The sequence below is a fragment of the Miniopterus natalensis genome, chromosome 8, assembly GCF_054644295.1.
Source record: "Miniopterus natalensis isolate mMinNat1 chromosome 8, mMinNat1.hap1, whole genome shotgun sequence".
Classification (NCBI taxonomy): Eukaryota; Metazoa; Chordata; class Mammalia; order Chiroptera; family Miniopteridae; genus Miniopterus; species Miniopterus natalensis.
Window position 1 is genome coordinate 72,163,285 of NC_142088.1, and position 26,563 is coordinate 72,189,847.

At 37.7% G+C, this 26,563-nt stretch overlaps 1 protein-coding gene across 1 annotated transcript in view; it reads left to right on the forward strand.

Annotated features, from left to right (window-relative positions):
* Positions 1–26,563, forward strand: part of DPP10 (dipeptidyl peptidase like 10) — a 542,160-nt gene that overhangs the window by 147,315 nt on the left and 368,282 nt on the right. The window contains exon 3 of the mRNA XM_087819898.1: positions 1,766–1,861. Within this exon, the coding sequence (XP_087676024.1) occupies positions 1,766–1,861 (96 nt within the window). The remainder of the gene's footprint in view (positions 1–1,765; positions 1,862–26,563) is intronic.

Sequence of the window (26,563 nt, forward strand, 5' to 3'; positions counted from 1 at the left end):
TCGCACGGCGCACACACGGCCCCTTCAACAGGCTTCTTTCCGTTAGTAACATACATTTACGGTTGCTCCGTGTCTTCTCATGGTTGATAGCTCATTTTTATTTATTTATTACTGCATAGCATTGCACTGTCTGGACCTACCAGTTTACCCATTCACCTATTGAAGGACTTCTTTGCTTCCAAATGTGGGCAATTATGAATAAAGCTGATCTAAATACCCGTGTGCAGGTTTTTGTGTAAGTGTAAGTTTTCAACTCACTTAGGTAAATTCCGAGGAATGCGACCAATGGCTTGTATGCCTCCTTTTGTAACAAACTGCCAAACTGTCTTCCAAGGGCCTGTGCGACTTTTTATTCCCAACAGCAATGGATGAAAGTTGGTCATTTGATTTTTATCTAAGGCCTTTTAAAAGTGCTTCAGCAAGATGTTTGCCTCTTTCTCTGAACTCCCCCAGCACTGTGTCTTTATTGTGACATCTATCATATTTTTCATGCTTTGCAAGTATGAACCCCTAAGAGCAGCACTTAGATATGTCTCGAGCCCCTTACACTGCTTCACTGAATACCTTACAAATTCAAGGTCCCAGTATTTGTTCACTGAATATAGAAAGTTCAAGCTTTGGTGTGTCAGACTATCAGATGGAGCGTTATGTTTTGCAAATTTGTATATAATTACGAGGTCCTTTGCAAGACTTGGAATCAAACATTTCACACTATTTCTACTAGGAATATTTCTTTTTTGATCCTTTGCAGTTATTTTGTGGTTTAAATACATGAATGATTCATGTTAAAGGAAATTGCGTTTGAACATATTGATTCTCTGGCCCAGCTTTTCAGCTGAAATAGATAAAGCACTGGCTGCAATAAGTGCTGGACCTTTAAAAAACAATATCTAATGAGGTTGGTATAAACTTTTGACATTTTATTTTTAACCAGAGTGAAGGTCAGAAATGAAAGGTCACAAAGATGATTTTACACAGTAAATAAACAATGCTATTATTTTTCAAAGAAAATGAAATATTGCTAACTTATCCATAGCCGTTCGCTCTCTAAAAGTGTGTTTGCTTTGCCTAATTTTGGTACTTAGATTGTCCTTCCATGTCCTAGACTTTGGAATTTAAAAAGGGGGTAAACGTAGTTTATGTGACAGGGACTAATATAAATATGTGCTTTTCATTAACAATCTAGCATTGCATTATTTGAAGTTTTATATTTAACTCTTAGATCGATTTATTATTTGTTAGCTGGTATTTGTTTGGTGGAACTTGGTATTTATTCTGTTAATTTGATGAATTTTCTTCTGAGGTTGGAAGTTCTCTTAATATATATCCAGTGTCTTCAACTCTCTCTCTCATATTTGGTATTTACAATACTGTAAATTTATCATTAATGAGAATATGACAAAGTGATTTTGTAAAATAATTGGCTGGATTATGAATACCAGTGAAAAATATGCCCTTGGGAGCATGATACACAATGGGAATTTTTAAGTGCTTCCATATTATACATCAGTACATAGCAGGGGATCGATCTATTACATTTATACTGGATCAAGACCATTTTAATGTTAAAAATAATTTAATATATTGAAAAATATTATGAAGCAGACAAACTTCAAATGCAAAAACCAACCCATGTTTAAATGATCACTTTATAATCTCATCTAGTTAACATATTTTTGAAGCAAAATATTTCAACTGCTATGATTCATTCGTTTTAAAAATAAGCGTGAAATAAGTGCCTAATCCAAGATTCATTTTACTTTAGATGAACTTGGAAATTCATCAGAAACCAGGTTGTCCTTAGAAGACCTCTTCAGGAAAGACCTTGTGCTTCATGATCCAGAAGCTCGCTGGATCAACGGTATGTGTGCACTTTCCATATGTTATATTTAGTGAGTTCTATATAAGTAACATCAAAGCAAATAATGGTATTAGCAGTGAATATTTTAATCGACATGATTCTTCAAAGATTACACGTCCTATTTAATCAGCAATTAATAACTTTGCTCATGTAAGGTAGGTCATCAATAGAAATATCCTCCAAACATTAGGTCAATTGTTTACCATCAGTGGTTCCCTGATTGATATTAGTCATGTGACTTTGAAGATGTGTTACATCTCTAGCATTTCTCTACATTATCCTTCTTGGTATAAAGTATGGGTTTGAGAGACTACCTATGTATATGCTTCAAATTTGACAGACAAATTAACTTCTTGTCCTTCTTGGTGGCTTTTCTTTTTAATCCTAAATGCTACAAACCAGGGAGACTCTCTGCAAAGCTCAAATGAGTTAGAGATGACATGGAAATATATTGCCCTTTGTTCTTTCTCTGCCCTGGCAAGGACGCCACCTCAGCTTTCCTTAGGTTATTTCTGATTTTATTATTTTCAAAGAGTTTTAAAAAGCATTTAGATTATGAAAGAAACAACCAGAAATAAAGTTGCTGAGTGGCTCCATGGGCTTTGGTTTCTCTTTATGGAAGGTAATGGGGAAAGCGATTGGGTAATCCAGTCAGAAGAAATGTGTTGGCGAACAGAAAATGAGGTTTTCATTCCTGGAATATTCCAATTTGCCTGACCATGCTAATCACTGTGATCTGATCGCTGTTCGTCTTTGCCCTTCAATTTATTTAGACATAATAACTTTGCTTGTTTTCAAGGCATAGAGTAGATTATTTTATGATAAATAACAGGAGCTTTGCCTTTTATCTAATAACGATGATCACACTTATAGTCCATTCTTCTCTAATATTCTAATTAACTGCATTTATGCCTGAAAATTAAATGGTAATTTATGGAAACTATAAAAGAAGAAAGGTTAATTCATGAGGGCAGGGGCCAGATCATACTGTTTACTTAGCATTGATACAGTTCCTGGAGATCAGCAGGCACTCAAGATTTGTCTTTGAATAAATGAATTAATGCATTTCACTGAAGTTCTCTGTTATATTTCAATAAACTAAGTTTCAGTTGAAATCAGTTGGAAGATGAGTGTGTATCATGCTGATGGTATTAGGCAGCGACTTTTAATGGGTGAGCTGCAAGAATTGCTAAAACATGTGATACCTGACTCTTCAGTCAGGGACACTGACCTCTTTTCCCTTAGATTGTCAAATTAAAAAAAATGACCACAGCCAACACAACAATAGCTGCCTGTTGTGAATGAATCATAATTATACATAGTGTTTGTCAGATAGAAAAAAATTCATTTTTTGGTGTGCTGCAGGCTTTTAGTAATTAGTTTATGTGTGCATAAGATGTAAAGGGTTGAAAATTTCTGGTATTATAGAGAGAGAAAGCAAGATGGCAGTTTTATTAATTTATTTGTATATTTTTATTTGAATTGGTATAAATTGAGGACTTGCCATACCATAGCCTTTGCACTATGATTATTTCAGATGAGCACTGGAACTAAAGGAGGCTAATAAAAAGGAGGCATCGTTACCAAGCATTGTTCTAACACACTGATCTCTCACAAACCACCCTCCAAATGTGCTGCAGTAATTTCACAAGTCATCTTTTAATTTTTTTAACAATTATTTTCTATTGGAGAAGAAGACAACAAAATTGTGAAAAAAATGTGTTGTTAGATTTGAAATGTTGAATTACATTCTGTTTTATTCACCATGAGTCTGGAAAAACGTTAGACATTTGTGGCCTTTGACTTTGGAAAGCAAGCAAAAATCACGGGCCTCATCTCCCTTCTCAGATTAGCTTGGATTATTTAGAGACATTCACTCCTGCGTATAACTGACACTTTGATATTGAAATGCCAAAGGGCTGAATGGATATTTAAGCTGTGAACTACATGCTAATTAAGCCATTTCATTATCTAGGGCACACATTCTACTCGAACACTTCACAACATACCAAAATCATATATGTGGAATTAATCATTTTAAGCTTTTTTAAAAATGATTTCATTATTAACTCTTGGTAGGCCTAATCATGAGAAACATCCTGAGACAAAGCTGCAGTGTTACTGTTATATTCTAGAAAAAACGTAGGCTATAATATCTATTTTAAAATGTGACATAAAAACATCCTTTAAATGGACTTAAACAGACCCTAAGCTCTCAGAGGCTTTATAAATGCCACTGGAGAAATCCCCTCACTGTCAGCTTGGGGCTCCGGGCTGCTTTTCCAGTAGGGTATAGATTTGTGCTCATCCATTCCTCTCATTCAACCCAGATCACTTTCCCAGCGATCACTAGACACTTGGCCTATTTACCGGTTCCTCACACAGCCAGGAAGCACAGTGGGAGCTATATGAATAGAATGTGTAACCTTGGCCTCATTGTCACAGATTGTATCTAAATATAAAATGTGAATTTTTTTCTATATTCTCATGAGGTGTCTCACCAGGTATTCTTAGTATGTAAGTCTCTTGAAGAAGTCTAAGTTAAGCTTATTTGGAGGCTTCATTTAGTCTTGGAGGTCACCATAGGTTGACGGTAGTGCAGCAATGTCATTTCTTATGCCTGTTCTCAAATAAAATAACTGAATGTCATTGCAGCCTTTCACGGGTCCTCGTGTTCATGGTTAGCTTAACAAGTGCCTTCCCTCGTATCTGCTGAGAAGTTTGAATCTCCATTTTTATAGCATCTTTTTCTAGTTATGTCACCTTGAAGCCTAGAAATCCATCTTCGTTAAAATTATTCATCTTCCCACATACATTTTTATTGAATTTATTGGGGTGACATTGGTTCACAAAACCATACAGGTTTCAAGTGTGCAACTTAACAAAACATCATCTGCACACTGCATCGTGCACCCATTGATAAAAGCAAAGTCACTTTTTGTCCCCAATTATTCCCCTTTGCCCACCTCCACCTAGCCCCATATATATATATATTTTTTTCCTTAATCTCTTTACCTTCTTTCACCAGCCCCCAAGCCCTTCCCTCTGACAGCTGTCCGTCTGTTTTATGTGTTTGTGCCTCTGTTTTTGTTTTGTTCATCAGTCTTATCCATTAGATTCCACATATAAGTGAGATCATATAGTATTTGTCTTTCTCTGTCTGACTTATTTCGCTTCACATAATACTCTCTAGGTCCATCTGTGCTGTCACAAAAGGTAAGATTTCTGTTTTGTTTTGTTTTTTTACCACCAAGTAGTAGTATGTTATGTAAATGTGCCACAGGTCTTTTATCCACTCATCTACTGATGGGCACTTGGGCTGTCTCCGGATCTTGGCTATTGTCAATAACGCTGCTATGAACATAGGGGTGCATATCCCCCAAGGTCCTTGAGCATCCTTATAGCCGGTGTTTTAAACTCTGCCTCTGATAATCTTGGTTGCTTCCATTTCAGTTAATTCTTTTTCTGGGCCTTTCTCTTCTTTTATTTGGGGCATATTTCTTTGTCTCCCCATTTTGTCCCTGTGTATTAGGTAGATCTTCTATGACTCACGACTTGTTACCATGGCTTTATGATGAAGGTGTCTTGTTGGGCTCAGTGGCACAGCCTTGCAGATCACTTGAGCTGGGTGCTCCGGGGATGTTTCTTGTGGGTTATGTGCACACTCCTTGAATGCTGTTGGCCCTTGTCGTGGGTTGAGTTTACTCTTCAGGCTGGCTGACTATAAGGATAAACCTCAACCACCAGGTATGAGTCACTGTACCGGGGCTGCCACCTGACTCAGAGTTGTTCCCAGCAGGGCCTGGTCCCTGCCAGACTCCCTCTTTCAGTGTGTTTCTTGTATGGCTAGCTGGGTTGAGCTCTGGTGGTTGTGTTGGTTCTGGTTCCCCTTGGGAGGGGTTCAGGTACAGGTCAGTGTCAGATGTTGTATGTAACTGGTCTTGGGCTACCTGTCTGCAGCTGCCACATTATTCACTGTTTGTGGCTGTGTCTCCTGAGCCTGAGTGTGCATGGGAGAAGCCAATCTGTGTATAAGCTTCCCCCAGCTTAGAGCTGGGGGCAGATCTATTAATGGCCCGAGGCTCCCTGAGGTCCCCTGCCCATGTACATTTTTTAAAAAAATATGTTTTTATTGATTTGAGAGAGAGAAACATTGATGTGAGAGAGAAACATCAATTGACTGCCTCCTACGTGCCTCCTACTGGGAATCAGCCCACAAGCCAGGCATGTGAACTGATGGGGAATTGAGCCAGTGACCTCTTGGTACATGGGACAACACTCAGCCGAGCCATATCACCAGGCTACATGCATTTGATCAACCAATCGAGTGCCTTCTATGTTAGTATTTGTTCTAGATGTTTTATATACATAATTCATATGGTAGCATATAACGTTAAAGTTATTAACCCCAGAAAACTGATTCTTAAGTAGAATACCTGTCCAAAGACACAACTGATAAGAGGTGGAGTCTGCTTTAATCACTATGTTTGAGTTTGAAACCTACCCTCTTTCACTGTTTCATTCTGAGATGCCTTTCTCAATACCTGACACATATGTCAACTGCTTCTTTGACATCTCATTGTCACAGATCCCATTGCTATTAATACTTTCATCCTGAATACTGCAATCATGTCTTTATCTCTCCAGGTATCCATATCATGCTAACTTACATAGTCACTAAAAGAAAGATGTATAAGCATATTTTTTCAGATGTTCATGGTATAAAAAGTGAACAAATGTGTCTTTAGAAGTGTTGATTGTGTGTGATATCACATTGCTGTTTTGTGTACCAGTGTTTCCAGATGGTTGGGTTTTGACCTGATTTCTTTCCTTTTTGCCTATTCCCTTTATCTAAATTTTCCTTAACAAATATATATATGTATGTTTATTTGGTTTGTATAGCTAATTAAGAAGACAAATTGCTCTCTCCCCTTTTTTAGTCTCTTGGGTCTCCAGTTCCTCCAGGGGTCTCCTGTCAAATACAACCTTATAAGGCCCAGCTAGAAACCATCAATGCACTACTAAAAATGTCAAAAGAACCCCTTTTCCAATTGAATAAATTGCAAACTCCTCCCTTTGTATTTCAAGCCTCTCAGAATCAAGCTCAGACTCTTTCCTACTAATCTGCTTTATATTTGGTCCACATTGAACTGCTTGATATTCCTCAGAAGGCCTCAAATCTTTCTTCTTTCTGTGACTTTGCCACATTATTTTCTCTACCTGGAGTTCCTTCCCCCATCTGAAAGCCCAGATTTTATCCTACTTGAAACCTGATGCCTAGGTGAAAAATCAATGATTTTTTTTCTTTTTCTGTAGCTGTGACAGACATCATCTTTCTCTAAACTCTAGAGTTTGACTCTTCCATAGAAATTTCTACAACAACAATAATAATAATGTCTAATCACCTCTGAGAGAGTGCTTCTAAAATTATGGTGAAACACTATTGTGAAAGACTATTTTAAAATTTAATTTGTTTGTTTTATTTCCAATTTGGGATGAATCAAAAATTTTGAAAAATACAATAAAAATAAGTTACTAGAAAAATAAAATGATAAATAGATATTCCAAACACAACCCCACATTTTATATTACTAGATTCAACAGATCTACAATTACATTTCAAAAATATAATAAGTAGAAACATAATATTGGAAAAAATAAAGGGATTTCAAATATTACGTTGAAAGAGTGTTTACAAGCAATTAAATAAAATTGTTATTATACTCACAAACATTTTTTCCAAATTAGAATTAAACAAATATTGAAATAGTGATTACTCACATTGAATGCCTATTCTCAGATTTTGAACAGAAACTGGAATATCAATATTTAAAGGTTTTCATGTAATAAACGAGTGTGCTTATTAAGTTGTTAAGTTAATTAATCTAGGTTATATTGATGCAGGCACTACTCATAGAGGATCACACATAACTAGACAGTTTCTGTTTTTATTTTAATAAAACTCCTGGTAGAGAAGAAATCAGTCTCCAAAATAAGGGTGAATATAATGGAAGAAGAGATTGTAAGGCAATTTTAGCGATCTCAGGGTATTTACTTTAAGCTTTTATCCAAATGAATCAAGTGATCTTGTATTTTTCATCTTATCTTCAACCCTTTACCAGTGGCCAATTTCAAAATTTATCTCATAGAGTATAGACCACTTAAATGATCTTTTGATCAAAAGTAGATTCTGGATCTACCAGGTCTGTCGCACCTGGTTTACGGTGGACAGACTAACGTTGAATGGTAACACCACGTAGTGAGGTTCTACTGTGTTGAGCTAGCCTGTCACTGGCTCTCTCACGAGTTCACCTGCTCAGTGACATTAGTCTACTTGCCATGGTTTGGATCTCGTAGCAATGTTAAGTTGCTATGAGAGTTTCTAAATTCTTTCTCTCAATTAAACTTACCCCTTCTGACCAGTGGCCAATACATCTCCCCTGGCTATCGTGTGCCAACATCACTCTTAGAGCAGCTCTGAGGGATGGTAATAAACCCTGAGGAACAGGACTCGTGTGGCACATGCGTGTCTGTGTCACTCCAGCAGTCACCACCCTGCCTAGACTCCGCTCGTGCTCAACAAACAGTTGAGTTAGCACAACGAGATAAGCTGTTTTAAGTCCCTTGATATATAAAGGTGGGTCCACGTGGTCCACAGCCCGTGGAGGGTTCAGTTCGGTTCTTTTGGTCAGTGTGTGCACAGGTTTTGCCTGACCCCCCGAACCTGCCCACCCAGTGTCCACCCACTGCTTTGGGAGCGTGGCCAGCTGGGGGGAATGGTAATGTGGGAGGCCCTGGGTTTGCGTCCTGAAGGGACTCCTGTTGGAGCTAACTGAACTCATCTTCCACATGGTATTCCAACATAGAGGTGTAAACCTTTATCTTTAAGTGACGTGTAAGGCCATGACAGGATGAAATGGGAGGGTCATTAAAATGGGACAAGCCAAGGCCTTTGGGCAATGTGGGAAGCCTTCTGAGGCTTGTTTTCCTCATGTAAACTGCAGAGGACCGTTCCCACGGGGAGAAGCGCAGTGAACACTAAGTAAGCAAAATATGGAAAAGGCAAAGATAGAAAAGGTGAGGGCAACAGAGTTAAGGTAAGAAAGTACATGAATAAATCAGCAAAAGTCTGGACACTTATGATATTCAAATGATAGGGAGCCTGATAACTGCTCTTAGAAATGCTCTGGACACCTGATATTTTCTTTAAATGCCCCTGGCAGTCTCATTTTGATGAATCATATGTAGGATATTGAATTGAAAGTGAAAGTTCATTGTATTATTCATAAACTATAAAACAAATAATAGTAAATGATATTATTAATATTTACAATAATTAGGGGAACTTACAACTAAGGTAATTAGACTCAAAGTTAAGGGAATCAAATAAACCTAGTTTGTTATTTTATGTTTTTGTTTGTTTGTTTGGCACTACTTTTCATGCTAAGGTTTTTGTCCATGAATTCACTCTGGTTGTGTTGCCAAAGCTGTTGGAAATCTCTGTGCACAGAGAGCTGGTTACAGCTGATGGTATTATCACCCTCCCATTAGTCTGTACTCAGCTCAGAATTAGAAATTGAACTCTTATATTTTATTTTCTTGTACAAAATGTTTTTATAACCATCAACACAGCTGATATTTAAATAAAGTAGAATTGGATTCATAACTAAGAGATTTTAAAAAATAATTTGTCTTTTTATTGCAACATAATTTATAAGGACAAACTATTGAATAGATACTAAATGTGCAAAAGCGTGTGGTTAAATACATGATCTTACATTTAGTTAATGAAATACTATGCAGCCACTAAAAATGATCTTTTGAAAAAAATTAATAACATTGGAACATATTCATAATTAAATGTTAAGTGAAAATAGAATATAGAATTATATGCACCGTATATTCTCAATTGCTTTGCATGCATATACACTCCTGTAGATATAAAAATATCAAAATTGAATATGTCAATATGTTAACTGATTTTCTTATAGAATGATAGACTTAATGTGTTTAATTCTTTTTTCTATGGAAGCCCTAAAAAAGAGCCTCTCCCACCATCCCCACCAATGCTGGGATGAAATACAGACAATATTCCTTTTGTTCAAAGATCAACAGGAGAAAGAGGGATAGAGAGAAACAGAGGGCTGTTACTGACCCCGGGAGACCCAGAATGTTCTCAGAGCAGCAATGGACTTTCTTAAGGGCCAGGGATCTTAAAACTGTTTTACTCCCATGTTTCCTAAGAGGTTGGGACAGATTAGTCCTTGTACTTTACTACTTTGTCTTCTCTCCAGTAATATAAACACATAAAGGGCTGTTGAAATTATGACACTGCTAGTTCCTGATCCATACCTTAGAGAACTGAAAATTAGGTTAAGAATATAATTAGCTGTTATCATGGCTGGCCTCCTTTTTTAGAGTAATGTGTGTCAAAGTATTTTATTATCAAGAATGGATCATTTTCTGCCCAAAATAAAGAAATGCTTAAAGAAGTAAACCATTAAAGCATATTTACTTTTCTCCAAATTACCAAAAATATATTTTTATTTCTATATGATTTATATGTTACATTGTACTTTACCAAATTTTAAATTAAGTTTAATCTATATTAAATATACTGAAATAATAGTATGGCAATCTTCTATAGTAACTGCAAATATTCAGATTTTTGTTTGAAATTTAAATCTAATTCGTTTTCTTTAAAAACTGTTTTTAAGATTTCAGCTTGCCTTAAAAATGACAATATTTATAGTAAACACAAAAGAGGGTCGGGCAACATAGTTACGCATAAAGTTGCATGTTAACATTTCAGAGAAACATGTTTTCAGGAAAACAATATTTTTATGTTTTAGAAATAATATGATTACTTTAAAGTATTGAAAGGGAGTTGGGCATAGAAAACAAACTTTAGATTAGCGTAGTTCAACTTCCGTGTTACAGCCTACTTTTAGAAAAGGAAACTATATTTTGATTTTTAAAAGGAGGAATTAAGCGGGGAAAAAAATATTCCATATAACACCTCGACACAGCCAGCAGTGTGGTTCGAGCCAGAAGGAAAGGGGCTGGGGAGAGGTGGCGGTGGGGGAAGGCGGGGCAATTAATGGGGGGGGAGGGCAAGAAGCAGAGATGGGCGGAGAGGCGGGAAATATTTAACCCAAACCCGGCGGGTGTCACTGACTTTTCTTTGCCCAGAATCAAAAACCCAGCGCCACCTCCCTCGCCTCTCTTCCCTCTGAGGAAGGACACACACTCGCACATTTTGTTCTTTGGCCTTGTTTGTCTTCTTCTTGCCTCTCCTTTGTTTGATAGAGTCTTTCAGTAGATCTACATTATGTATAAGTCGCAGGCTAATGACTAGTCGTGACTGATACAGGCAGGTGCCTCTGACATGGTGAAAGGGAATAAAAGATAAATGGCACCTAGAGAATTTAGGAACGATTTGTAAATAATAGACCTGAAACTATTAAACAGCAGTTAGGCGCTACATGTTTCAATTATTATTTTTTAAAATACACTGGAAGTGTAAAAGATCAGTTTGAGTTGAGAATAAATTAAGTTCAGTTTCATTGTAGAGGCCAGAGGAACCCGGGGAAGAAAGAGGGTGTCACTGGGAGAGCAGGGATTTATTAGGACAGAGGCATAGGGACTAGCACAGCATGTAAGGACGCTAAGAAAAATGTGTGTGTGTGTGTAAAATTAATGGTGAAAAAGTTGGTCCACTCAGTATTGGCATAGAGATAGAATATTAATATTGCTTATTTTATTGTGCTTGTTAGGCTTTGATCTCCTTTAGCAGATTCACCTTTACATTAGAGCATAATTTGGAGGGAAAAATTTCAAGTTGCTCCGATGATTGTTGGCTACTTTAGTTTCCTTAGAATTAAGATGGTAGATATTGGTAATAGGCGCTTCACTTCATGTATTTATAGTGTGACAGAATTCACATTTACTTTTCAACATGTGTCATTTGTTTGCAATTTTTTGTAAAACCTTGTTTGGGAGACAAGGTGGGTACTAATCTTGTGTTATAGATGAGTAAGTTGGGTTACAAAAAGGTTTTCTTTACTTCTCTCCAGGGAAATCTTTTCTTTTACTCATATTGGACTCTTTGAATTTGACTAGAATTCTTAGGTGATTTGGGGAAAATGTAATCATTTTATATCCTTTATTGTAACTAAAAAAAAAGTTGTGCAGGTAACCATAATAATAAACTCCTATTTACATATTAAGCTTATAATACAAATTGTTTTTCTTGAGTCATGTTTTCTCTGTGTGTGTGTGTGTGTGTGTGTTTATTTCTTTCTTTGTGAAGGACTAATTTTACCTAATCAATTTGGTCATATTGTCAGTTTAAATGACCCATTGAAATATTTAGATAAAGCAGAATCAACTATTCCATTTTTTTACATTGAATAAATAAGTACCAAGCATGTAGGTGCATTTCAGAAAATCTTTAGGTAGAAGAATTGCTAGTGATAAGATTTTTTTATCATTAAATGGCTAAGATTCTCTGTGGTAAGTCATTTCATGAACAAGCGTTTAGTGAACTGAAGTTTTCCATCCTAGTCACAGTGGTGAGTGTCGTGTGTTCATAGAGGCACACACCATAATAGACCTAACAGACCTAATGCTACTTATTTTCTGGAATGTGTTTTCTATTCCACATTAAGTTTTAAATTCCAGTTCTGTGTGCGTCTTATTTCAGATTTATTGTATAAATTGGTTTTAGAAGTTTCACCTTTTCAGATATTTACCTTTTATTTTTGTTCCTTATAAGAATTAAATACTATTTTGATACTAGAGGTGCAAAAAAAATGAAGTTGTGATATCTACCTTCATCAATTTATTATTAATTCAGCTAATAAAAGTGATGTTTGGGAGGCATCTAACAGTTGCCAGGATCTATGCTTTGCGTTTTTGATTTATTATATCTAATGCTTATAGTTCTGTAATTAAAGTAGAGATATGCTCATTGGATTAAAGTCCACACAGCTAGAAGGTGGCAGAACTAGAATTTAAGTTCACATATTCTGTTACTTTCAGGTAACAATGAGCATAGCAACTATGAACAAATATAAATTAAGGAAAATCATATTAAAAGAAAGACAAATAACATGAAGAGGCAATAACTAATTTTTAGATATTAGATTAAGCATATACTATATAATTGATGTAGAAAAGGTTAAACTTCTAAAACCAATTTATACAATAAATCTGAAATAAGACGCACACAGAACTGGAATTTAAAACTTAATGTGGAATAGAAAACACAGTCCAGTAATCCAGGAATTCAGGAACCAGAGCTTCGTAGTTGAATATTCACCTTGGGAGAACCTCATCATCCTTGTGAACCTAGGATCCTTCATCTGCATAATTAGAGGGCTTGACTGAATGACACATGAGATAGCTCCATTTTCTTATCTGGGAACAATCCAGATTTGGGTATTGTAGAGCAATAGACCTGAAAGCAAACGACAGTATGGCTAACACATTGCCATTTCTGATAACATCATAGCACCTGGTACTCGTGGAATTTGGGGAACTTTATTAGTTGTAACAGTACTATTAATATCAGTATTTCACAATTCTCTGGTATCACTTTGAAAACTCGATTGAACTCTTTTCAGCTTCTAACAGACTTGCTAAGTGCTTAGAGGTAGATTGATAACCCAGTTTATGCTGTTAAGTAAGATGCAAAGAGTTTTTAGTCACCCTTCATGACTTAATGCACTTAGTGACCTACACACCTAGTTATGAGTTAAACTATTAATTAGAGCCCCTGTTTCAAATGAGAATTGAGAGTTTGGGGCTATATGGAAAGTCTAAAAAAGTGATATTCTGGTCATGGCATCTTTTATGCAACTTTTTAATGGAACTTTGTCCATTTACCATAAAAGTGGAAGGAACAGTATAATGAACCTCCAAGAAATTATTACCAATTTGTGAATGATTTACCAACATCTTATGAACCTTGTTTCATCCAAGGATGAAACTATAAGTGTGGGATTCTAAGGGTTAGAACAGCCAAAAGAATTAATCTAATTAACGCTGAGAGAAGAAATAGAACAGTTATTAGAGATGTGGTCAAGGGGAAGATTCTGTGCTGATCGTAGCTAGTTTCTGGAATTGGGTTAGTTCTAAGTGACACAGTTTACTATTAAGAGTCTATGCAAGGAAGTAAACCAGAATTATGAGCTAGAAATCCTGATAAATGGTTAGAGAAAGTCAGACCTAGAGAAGCAAGTAATTAGAGTTATCAGAAACACCATTGGATATGAAGGCTAGCCTGTGAGTATGGCTCAGATTTATCATGTAGGCTTTAGAATTAACTGAAAGGGAAATCAGTGGGGATGCATGTCTGCTCATTTGCAATAAGTCATATCTGGCAAGTGCAATTTTATGACTTTTGGTTAGTCTAGGGTAGAAGTAGTAAGTTCTCTATCCTTGCTTATATTATAGATCATGTGATAAGGACACTTTATTGAGATTCATATAATTGATGTAAGATTGTAAACAATGACCTCTTAGTTCAACTAGTTATAAGATTTTATTATTTCAAAGGGGACACCTGTAATATTTTCAACAATAAAAATAAATGAAAAAAATATTTTATTATTTTATCTCCAAGTCACCATAAAGATATGGTTAAAACCACTCTTTTAATAGTTATTTAGTTTAGGAAACCATGGATATTTTGATCTAAAACAGTTCCTAGAGATGGTGTCAGCATTCACAGAAAGTTCTCGACTTCTTATTTCCACAGAATAAACCTCCCTTATATGACATGAAGATCTTGTCTCTTGGTTTTGACTGGCCACATAGAGTTGCTGAAAAATAACTTAAAAGCTGATCTCATTTTGCACTTTCAGTTGATAACACCTTGCTGTATGGTTCTTGCTGTCAATACCGGTGCCAGTTTGAGTGAGCTTTAACTTTCATTGCTGGGCTGTGTACCCAGGCCATTACCCTGTCACTGCCATGGACTTGCAAACAGCATCTGAAAGCAGGTAGCTTGCACCTACCTGGTCTCTGATGATATTCAATTTGTAAGTGAAAAAAAATACACATATTCATTCATTGCATGTGTTCATTTGCCCCTTTCCTAGGAGTGTAAATGTTTATTTGGTTTTCTGACATTATCAGTCTTACTAAGTTTTTTTGTTTTGTTTTTTTAATTTTTATTTTTTCAAAATATATCTTTATTGATTTCAGAGAGAGGAAAGGAGAGGGAGAGAGAGAGAGGAACATCAATGATGAGAGAGTCATTGATCGAGCCCGCAACCCGGGCATGTGCCCTGACCAGGAATCGAACTCCGATCGCCTGGATCCTAGGTCAACGCTCAACTGCTGAGCCACGCCCGGCTGGGCCAGTCTTACTAAGTTAACTTTTTTACCCTTACCCCACACCCATGACAGAATATATCACACTCCTTGGAGTTTAATTCCATCAAGATCCTATAATATTCAAAAGATGAAAAACTTTATATAATCTCTTAATTACAAAAACTGTGAGGCCTTGTATAGTAGAAGTACTGCATAATCTTCTTGTGCTGTGATTAAGTGACTGCTGCTCAGGACCAATCAGATGTGTTGCTCTTTGTGGCCCCCCCAATGTCCATCCTCTCTGTATGAAAGACAGAGTGTCTGACAATGGAAGGGTTAGGCCCACAGGGATTAAAACTCGATCTGTCGCTGGTCGACCTGGTGGTCAAGTCACTGGACTTCTCTAAGTGGTCAAGTCTTCATCCCGTAGCCTGAGAGGATAATTCTCTTATTCCTTCCTCTATAACCATTGTGAGCAGCACAAGGGGTACAAGTTCTCTAAAAATTTTAAACCTTTTACAAATGTTTGTCTCTATACTTATTGTATTGTTTTCTTTTTTTAAAATTGTTGGCACTACTACAGATGTCCCCTACTTTTCCCCCTTTGCCCTACCTCCCCCCAGCCTCCAGCCCCCACCTCCCTTGGCCTTCACCACACTGTTGTCTGCATCCCTGGGTTATGCATTTATTGATCGAGAATTGATTTTCACTTCCCTAGACTGTATGGCTATGGGCAAGTCAGCCAATATTCCTGGGCATTACTTTTGTTCGCGCACCGGAGTGAGAATCAGAGCAGCAATAACAACCAGTCATTGGTGCTGAGTATGTGCCAAGCACTGGGCTAACTGCTTGTAATGCACACTGTTATTTAATCTTCACAGCAACCCTATGAATTATTTTTATGATCTCCACTTCGCAGCTGAAGAAACTTAGCTTGGAGAGTTTAGTAATTTGCCCAGCTAGTAAGAAGCAGAGCTGGAGGAAGATTTCTTAGGTTATTTAATGAAGAGGGATTGAGGGTACAATGCAGTTTTAAATTTTTTTTTAATTATTATTGATTTCAGAAAGAGGAAGGGAGGAGAGAGAGATAGAAACATCAATGATGAGAGAGAGTCATTGATCCACTGCCTCCTGCACGCCCCCTACTGGGGATGGAGCCCACAACCTGGGCATGTGCCCTGACCAGGAAGCGAACTGTGATCTCCTGGTTCATGAGTGGACACTCAACCACTGAGCCACACTGGTCAGGTGAGGGTGCAATGTTTTAAGTTATGAAAGTTAAATAAATTCTGCAGATCTGCATTGGGGGCCATAGCTGGCATATTAAATTATGAATATGCAGATTACGACCTGCTGCATGAGCAGGCACAAGCCACCCACACTCGTCAACACATCAGAGCTCCCATGATGGGGAACTGTGAACCCAGGGGTCATCTGGTTGAACGTTTAGTTTCCTTACACTCATGCAAAGGAAGTAAAGTCCCAAGACTTATTGCCAGATGAGGGAGGGGGGTGGCCACAGAGAGCCTGGGGAGGGGCAGTCCTCTGTCCTAGGTCACCAGCCAGTAGGAGGGAGAGCCGCGTAGCAAGTACCTAGAAGTTATAAGGTGGTTTGGGCAGAGGTCACTAACTTCATGGGCTCAGTTTTAAGTGGTTATTTTATGAAGGGCCCCAAAAAGCAAAGCTGAAACTTGTGCCCACATCTTAAACTCGAGTCCTTATGTATATGTCCAGACTCTGGGTGTGAGCAGGGTTGTCAGACTGTCAGTGCTGGGCAGCAACTCAAAATAGTTTTCTCATCACAGGGTCCAATGCAGGACAACGTGACCCTAGTTAATACTCTATTGTTACACTTGGAATTCAATAGAGGGCAGACGTCAAGTGATTTTACTGCAGATGCTGTGGGCACACACACAAAAAACAGAGAACAGTAACTGTCAGGTAATGAATATGCTAATGAGTTTGCGGTAATTGCTTCAGAATGTCTACATGTATCAAAATATCAAGTAGTGTACCTTAAATATATGCCACATTTTAGTTGTCAATTATATCTCAAAATGGGGGGGAGGGAGAAAAAATTTAAAAATTAATTGAAAAAAGTTTGTGTGAATGAGGCACGTGTTGGAAAAAAGTAAAAGTTAGCGAGTGAAACATTTGATGTTTAGTTTTGGTTTTTGTTTAATTCTTTTTATGTTCCCAAACCTCCTTTCCTTCCTGTACCAGAAACAAATTCCTGCTTTTCCTTACGAAACGTCAGTTCAGCTCTAATTGGAGCATGGCTCTTGCAGGCATCTCTGTTTTTTAAAACATGTTCCCTGGACTAAGGAACTTAAGCTCAGCTGTGTTGGGCCCCACACTGCTGACCTAGGTTTTCTCAGAGCAGGGACGTTACATTTTGTCTTTGTATATCCAGTGTCAAAAGCAATGTCTAGCCATGTAGTTATTTCAGCCAATGAATTAGCACTTTGAAGCCCCAGACCCTCATTTTAATTTGAAAATAGACACAATTGTGAAGGTAAACTTTACAATGTTTCCTTGTAGTCTTAGATTAAATATATATAGTAGAGGACATTATTTCTTCTTTCAACTATTAAAAGGAAGCATATCAATTTGCTTAAAGCTCAACAAAAACTAAATTACTATGACCAACACGGTCATAGAGTATGGTGTGATTGCTGAAGGGCAAACTCCTGTATCAGGTAACATCTAACTAATATTGTTTTTCTACAATTGCTGGGACAAGTTCTAAGGAGTAAAAAATATATTTGTTCCTTTTGGAATCCCCAAAATAATCATTTGTGTCATGGAACTGTATGCACTTGAGCAAACCAAATCTTTGGAACTAGACAGAGGTATTTTGCACCCCAGTGGGGCAATGGGTTTTGCTCAAGTCCATCTTTATCTAGTTCAAGATGTGCCATAAAAGATAAAATGCAAACATGGAGACTTTAAAAATAGGAATAATATGAAACCCTTAAAGAGGAAAGTTTGGAATCACCGGGTAGGGTGGTTCCTTAGAGCCAGGCTGGATACCAAGCAGTGCCAGAGCCTGCAGACATCAGCTGAGCATGAGCAAAGGGGTCAGGCAGGAAATAATGGATTGCTCAAAACATATCACACCTTCATGGGTGCCTACAGAATTTCCACGCTTATAAATTTCTTATTTTTTGTTTTTAAGACTCAGTTTATATTTATATATTAATTCACTTTTTCTCCTTGACTTTTCAAACTTCTCAATACAATGGCAATTAGTTCTAGAAAGCCAGTACTGGGAGAGGTTTTAGAGAGGGATTCCTCAGTTTACCATAAAGTATTTGAGAATGGGAACCATGTTGTTTATTTTTATTTTAATCCTGTAGCTCCCCGCTCAGTTCCTGTCACCTTTTAGGTAATTATTAATATTTAGTTTAGATAAACTGGATCCATATCATTAACTGTCACCACCCACAGTCATCACCACAAGCCCTGCTTTAGAGTTAAATGAAGTGAATTCTAGGTGACTTGTGCTTCTCAAGGTCACAGAGGCACAGAGCCAGATTTAACATCAACCAAGTGATTCTTACTTTTGTTATTAATTAGTATTAATATATTTCTGCCTTTCTGACCTTCTATAATGAAAATTTCTAATTATAGATTTATTGACCCCGTGCAGTCTAAATGGTCAGTTTTAAAGGAAGAGGCGCCAATAGAGACTGGCTGTCAGTGCCTGGGATTTTGCTGAGAAGTGACACTGTGATAATAGAGTTACCTTGTTTCTTCCCCAAATAAATCTATAATGCTTAAGATGACTATTTTTTTATTAAAATTTTGAGTGTTGACATTATTGCAGACTTCGCCCCCCTCCCCCCTTTGCCCTGTACACTCTTGGTGAAACTGTAAACTGGTACAGCCATTAAGGAAAATAGACGGCCATTCATCAGAAAGTTAAAAACATGGCCACTGTAAGATCCAGCAGTTCCTGTATCTGGTTAGATAAATAAATGCAACCACTATCTTGAAGAGTAAAAAGATGAAAAAACAGATGCCTGTTTTCTCCCAGCTTTTTGAACCTGTCCTCTTGTCCCTTCCTAATTCCACCTCTTGACTAACCTGCATGTCCCGAGCGTGTCCCAAAGTTACCTTCTACCTGTGCGTTTCCTTTTTCCTTTGTTAGGCACCAATTCTCCACATTAGTGCTTTCAGAGCTGCTATAGAAACTACGATCCTTGAAGATCTAATTATATTTATTCTTCCTTATATCTTCCTGTAAGCATTTTATCTCCATTTTACTCCCTACAGTTCTATGCTATGATATATACAATGCATGTTTTCAAAGATCCTTTAACTCTCCCAACAGATTATTTTAAACTATTGTTTTTTAGAAAAATATCTTGTCTTCTTCAAGTAGGTGGGAATCAGTCATTGCCTCTCCCTCCGAATCCTCGGGATGGTGTTCGGAATGTTTTTACTCATAAACATTGTTTCCCTGCTTATCTTCTGGGGAGGACTCAGGGATAATTCATCTTGACTTTGCTGGGTCTTCCCAGCAGGCGGAGAGGTTGGGTTCCTGGGTCACTTCTCAGTGTTCATGCAGATTCCAACTAGGGGTCCTATGAGCAGTGTGATTGCATCTTTTCCCATCTCTTCAATTCCTGTCTCCCTGACACTCTAAATAGTATTAATGAAAAATCATTCCATTCCACGGTATTTTCTGGAAGTAGACATTTCTAATGGACGATATAAGAGTGATACTGTAGGGAGGAGAGGAGAGAACTGGAAAGTAAAGCACGGTAGGTGGCTACTTCAGGAAGCACCTAAGTGGCCGACAGCTGGCTGGCCTGAATATCTGGGTAAAATAACCACTTGACTTTTAGATCCAAGGGACAGACAATGGTGGTAAAATGGGGACTTTTGGGGGGCTTTTTTTGTTTTTTAATTTTTTTGGTTAGCCTTTCTTGTTGTTTTGTTTTTTGTTGTTGTTTTTTGCATCCTAGCCTGGTGATAAAATATGGAGGGCTTTTTAAAAAATTGAATTTATTGGGGTGACATTGGTTTCTAAAATTATACAGGTTTCATGTATGCAGTTCCGTAACCCTTCATCTGGTTCGGCCTCTATCTGACGTACACGTTTGGGGAAGTTACTTAATCTCAGGGATATCACTTAGTTCAAGGTCATCAGTATGCTCAACTTACCTTTTCTTTGCCCTCACAGTAAATTAAGGTCTGTGGTAACTCCTGAAAATTCCCTTGAATTCCTTACAATGCTGGTTTTCTCTCTCTTTTTGTCATGAGACTTTGTTCTAACAAAATCACATATGGAAAGAGGGAAGGAGGGGAGGGAGCATGGGATGGGGGAGGAAACGGGAAATGGCTCCTCCGATAAAACCTGAACCGGGGCCTGGCCGTCGGGAGTGGGCCGCGCTCCTCTCCCTCCTTCCCGGCTGTCCCACGGGGCACAGGACCGAAATGACAACACACCGTGTTTTGAGATCAAAGGATGTGTTTGAACACTTCCAGTGATGTGCAGAGCCTGCAAACATGATGCTCAGTATTATTTTATTTTACTGTTATTTTATTATAATGCATCCATCATCTTTTTTATTTTTTATTAAGTTTATTGGGGTGACATTTGTTAATAAAAATACTTATGTTTCAAGTGTACATTTCTCTGATACATCATCTGTATATTGCATGTGCGCCCCCCACCCACAGTCAAGTTTCCTCCCCTCACCACATCTTTAATCCCGTTTACCCTTGACTGTCCCACAATCCCCCTTTTTTGATTTATTATTTCTTTTAAACATTTGAAACAGCCTATCTTATTATATTTATTTTTTAAAAATATATATATTTTTATTGATTTCTGAGAGAGGAAGGGAGGGAGAGAGAGAGAGAGAGAAACATCAGCGATGAGAGAGTCATTGATCGGCTGCCTCCTGCACGCCCCCGACTGGGGATGGAGCCCGCAGCCCGGGCATGTGCCCTGACCGGGAATCGAACCTTGATCTCCTGGATCCTAGGTCGATGCTCAACCACAGGGCCAAACCATCCAGGCTGCTTATTCTTAATTATCTCTTTTTTGCAATATTTAGATTGTCATTAATTTTAATTGAATTTGATCAAAAAGATAAGAAATATTAACATGTAGAAATATAAGTATCACTAGCGCATGGTCAGTGGACGTGTGGATATGTTTTAATGCAATACAGTGTTTTCACTGAAGGCCTGCATGCTATTACATGTTTATGCAGATGTGTGGTGGTCAGGGAGTGTTTCTCTTTTAAACTCAAAGTAATTTAAAGTATTTCCTTTGAGTAGAATTTGACACTGTTATTGAAATTTATATAACAAACTGCCCTCATATCGTAATATTAGTATAGGGTACGTTTATATATAATTATTTCTATGATAGCTATCTGGTCAAATATATGATTTTATTTTTTTACTTGCTGATGAAAATGGACTGTTTTTACTAATCATATCAGTTATTTTATTTTTTAAAATATCTCTTTTATTGATTTCAGAGAGAGGAAAGGAGAGAGGGAGAGAGAGAGAGAAACATCAGAGATGAGAGAGTCATTGATCGGCTGCCCTCTGCACGCCCCTGACTGGGGATGGAGCCCACAACCCGGGCATGTGCCCTGACAGGGAATTGAACCCGATCACCTGGATCCTAGGTCGATGCTCAACCACTGAGCCATGTCCAGCGGGGCTATATCAATTATTTTAAATATGCATAGGATCTGTGTACATTAACAGAGGGTAGAGTGTTATTGAAATGGTTCTTTGAGATTTGATTGCATACCAGAGATAATTTTTTCCTAAAATAGTTGGAAGTTCATATTTCTGTATATTTATAGGTAACAATAAATGATCAGATGACTATCCAGACAGTATGATTTATCTGTAGCCTTGTTGGACTAAAAGTATAATCAAATAAATCAACACAAATATTGATTGGAAAAGGAATGTTCTCAGAGGTATTTCAAAATCAAAATTATTTTATAAAGTAATCTATATGCTCACAATAAAGCAGAAAATTGAAGTATGGATTATTATGAACAAAATAGCATTTGACTTAAGTCTAATCAAATTGTTGTTGGTTTTTGTTTTGTTGCTGTTTTTTTGAGCCTTTAAACTGTTTTACATAGATAATTACCTTAATTTTCCTCTGTAGTTTGACTAAATACACACGTATTGAGTTTCTATCACATGCCACACCTCTATTTGGTGTTGGAAACAGAAAGATCAGGGCATATACCTTAACTCAAGGGAAAGAGAGAGAAATAAGCAAATGATTTTAGTAAAATGTCTGGGTATCATTTAATGTTAGAAATCTGTTCAAGATAAAAATTATAGCAGTACAAAGATTTAGTTCTTGTGTGGAGCCTTTAGAAAAGAGATAGAGCTTTAGGGGGTTTTCTAGAAGGAACAGAAGATGCTAAATTAACAAGGCTGGCTCGGAGAGCTTTCAGGCTCAAGAAACAATGAATGGTGGCTTCACTGGCACAGTGCAGCTTCCTATTCAACATCTGAAAAATGTCTTGTTTTTTCTCCTGTTGTTCAGTTTATTGGCTGATTATTCTACCTAGGCAAAACAATACTTATTTGTCCATAGGAATCCTTATAAACCTACCTGTCATGCATACAAAGATGCTCAGGGAAGAAAATGTTTAGAACACAGTTTTCAGACTTGACCATGTGAAAACTTGGTCCAAAGACGTGTCTGGAGCTTTGCAAAAACCAGCTGCATGACAAGCTTCTTCTATCCCCTGCTTCACCCAGAACTGTCTCACTTTAAGCTGGTTTTGATGTTGGGCTTTCTCACATTAAAAATAAATAAATAAAGGGTTTCATTGGAGAAAGTAACTGCACAAGCAAGAGGCATTTAACTGAAATCCCCTATCGAAGGCTTAGCCTGGTGGCTGTTTTTCTTGTTAAATCTGTTTTATGTGACAGGAAAATTGAGAGCTTGTGTATAGGCCTGGAAACACTTATTTCTTGAAATTCATATTTATTTACTTTAAGATCATTCATTTTTGCCCCATGATGATTTTAGCAAAGGTCAGGGGGAAAGACATAGTAATTGATCATATGAGGATGGACTCAATTCATAAAGAACTGAAAGCTTTATCTTGAAAACTGTAGTGGATGACGATTTGCAGGGAAAGAAAATAAAAGCGTGGAGAAAGAAAAATAAACATGGAGCAGGAGCTGCAGAATGTCAAGGACTCGATCCAGTTCTGCCCCGACAAACAAATGAACAAGGAAAGTTAAGGTTTAAGTCCTACACTGCGTGCTTTGTAAAATGAGGAGATGGATTTAAACAGGAAGATAAATTTAAACAACCAATCTGTGTCCTGGAGCCCTTCATCTGTCTAAATCATGTGCTACAAACATATAAGCTCAGAAGATATAAGATAAACCAAAGGTTAGCATGCCTCAGAATCACCTGGAGGCCTTGTTAAATCAGGAATTGCTGGGTTGTCACATCCCCACTTTCTGATTCAGTAGCTGCGAAAATTTGCATCTGTCAAGTGTCAGGTGATGCTGCTGCTTCCAGGGCTAAGAGAATCCTTAAGATAAACAAGGCCCATGCCTAGAATTCCTGAAGAATTATAAGAAGACAGGATGGTGACTGTTCCTCCTGAAGAGTTGTGGAGGCCTTTGTTATTGAACAAATTAAATTAATTTTGTTTTGGAAATTAAAAGCTTATAAAGGTTATCCAAATGAGTATGACATTATTTACTATAATTTTAACTCAATATTTTGGAAATTAATACTTCTCCCCAAATTTGAGCTATGTTGGATCAGTTTGTAATTTTAACTTACTCTCTACCTTTGCCGTCATAGTATGCCTGTCGTGTGCGTTTCATTTAGATTTTCTAGGTGACCTTCCAAGTTGAGCTCTTTATGTCCAACACTTTTCTTGTAATTTGAGTAAATAGCCACCAGATGGCAGAAGTGGTCTCTTAAATAAACATCTCATGAAAATGTAGGGTGTCTAGGTGATCCCCTCAAAATGTATGCACAGTGTTCAGATGTTAGCTCAATTGATGTTTCTTTATTTTCAGATTTAACGCATTGGAATTAATTATTCAAAGAGTGTATACATTTTTTTGGGACACCCTGTATTTGCAAACGCAAATTTTTAAATACAGCAAACCAAGCTTTTTCGTGAAAATACATGAACATAAAGCTCTCTTATCAAACACCATTTAAAGATGAGTGGTTTACAAAGAAACTAATTTTACCATATCACATTCCTTTTCCTTTCCTTAAAGATTTTCAATGCTGTACGTTGTTCTGCTGTTTTCAATAGCGTTTTGTTTTTCTGGCCCATAAACCTACTCAGTTATTTAATTAATGTTTTTCTTTCTGAGTGTTATTTGCTGAGAATTATTATTTGGACAAAGATCCAAACTTACTGAGATGCTGTGATTCTCATAGAAAAGCACTAAAGGGAGATGAATCCTGATATTCAGATATTTTAAGAAATACCATTGGAAAAGGGTATATTTTGATTGAGCCTAGCTCGATGGAAGAAAGTAATAGGGAACCATAATTCACTCTAATAAAAGAAAAAACACTTAAAGAAACCGAGTGGTAGAACAATGACATATGGTTGCTACTTTCCATAAACGTCTTCAAGTTATGAATGGATGCTTATAAGAAATATTGCACAAGAGGTTCTCAGAGAGGATGAGTGTTGGGTCTTGATTTCCTTATGGCTCTAACAATGACCCTCTTATAATTTATGCTAATATTCTCTAATGCTTGTTTCCTTGTAACATAACTAGCTTTTTAAGTCTTTTTAAAATTCATGCAGTTAAGAGTATTAAATTAGAATCTTGAATTCTGAAAATATTTCTTCAGTAATACATGTCATTTGTTGATCGTATTATTTAAATCATGGAGTTATAAATTGGCGAAATGCTATTTTCACCATGAATTATGGAAGGAAAATGATTGCATAAAAGGCATTAAAAAGAAGGAAAATAGTACGAGTAAGATTTTTTTGGGTTTAGAAATACCAACAACCAATTTCTGGTGGTATTTTTGAAAATTCCAATTCTTGTTTTGCAATTTCTTTAGCTTCTGGGTATCACTTAGGATGGTGAATGAAAAAGGTAATCATACCCTTCGGAAGTAAGGAAATCTCTGCAGGTTTTATAGAGCCTAGTTGATTTCAATAAATATAAAAGGTCTTGTAATTTTGCTGTATCCCACATTCAATGTAAAGCCAAGATTGATTCTGCTGTAAGCTCAGCAGGATGAAGCTGTTAGTTAGCAGGTGTGAAACCCTCTTACCTGCCCACGTCCCTTCAGTGGCCCTGTAGTATCACATTACTGGTGATTACTGGTTACTGACTCAGCTCTGAACCGGAGGAAAAGCTTGCTAATGATCCCTGATCAGAGCCTAGGTTAGCTGACCAGTCCCTGGAGTTTATAACCTGGAGTATGGAGCACACATGTAGCCGTCCTTTAAGTGAAAGTAATGTAATCCCCGCACCCAAGCCATAGAGTGAGAGGGCTTGTGTTGGAATCCTAGCCTAGACCTTTATTTTGACCTTATGCCAGTTAATTCATTTATATTAAGCACTAGAAATACAAACACAAGTAAGACGTAGTGTCTGCCTGCCCTCAAGAAATGTATGACCAACGTATTTGTATGACCAACATATTTGTATGACCAAATATCAATTTATTGATGTTACAATATGTGATCTGTACAATAGGTGAATATCACAGAGTTGATGGTTCTACGATAGGGGTGGTACCATCAGCCCTTGGAAGCCACGGGGGCGTTGCCTGACTCTTTAAAGAAAACGGGAAGTTTCCTGGCGGCCAGAAAACTTAGCAGGAAAAGTAGAAATCATAACTCTTTAGTAAATATCTGTGTGCGCTTGTCTATTTGTCAAACACCCAGGTACTAACGATATAAATTAACTATGCAGCTTAGTAGGACCGCCCGGCGAGACAGGCAGTCTTCTCATTCCTCTCCGTCCAGATGAGAGCATAGATGTCTCGGTGGGTGACCCAGCGTCACCGGTGGCATGGGCCGTGCTGCAGCTGAGCTGAGCCCAAGCAGAGGGATGCCCTCGGACCCTGCGAGCAGCAGCGGCAGCCCTAGGCAAAGGCCCCGTGGAAGCTGCGGGAATGGACTGGAGAGCCAGGGGGAACCGAGGGAGGGGAAGGAGAGCCAGCCATGCCGGGGGCTCCCTGCCATCCCTCCCGGGCGTGAGGATGGGAGAACGGAGCCGGACAGATAAGCGGAGACAGGAGAAGCAGGAAGGATGTTCCAGAAAGAATAGTCAGAAGGCGAACGTAGAAGTGTCCTGGACGTGGCCCCTTGCGGTTCACAGCAGCGTTTACAGGAGCAGCTCGCGGCAGGTGCA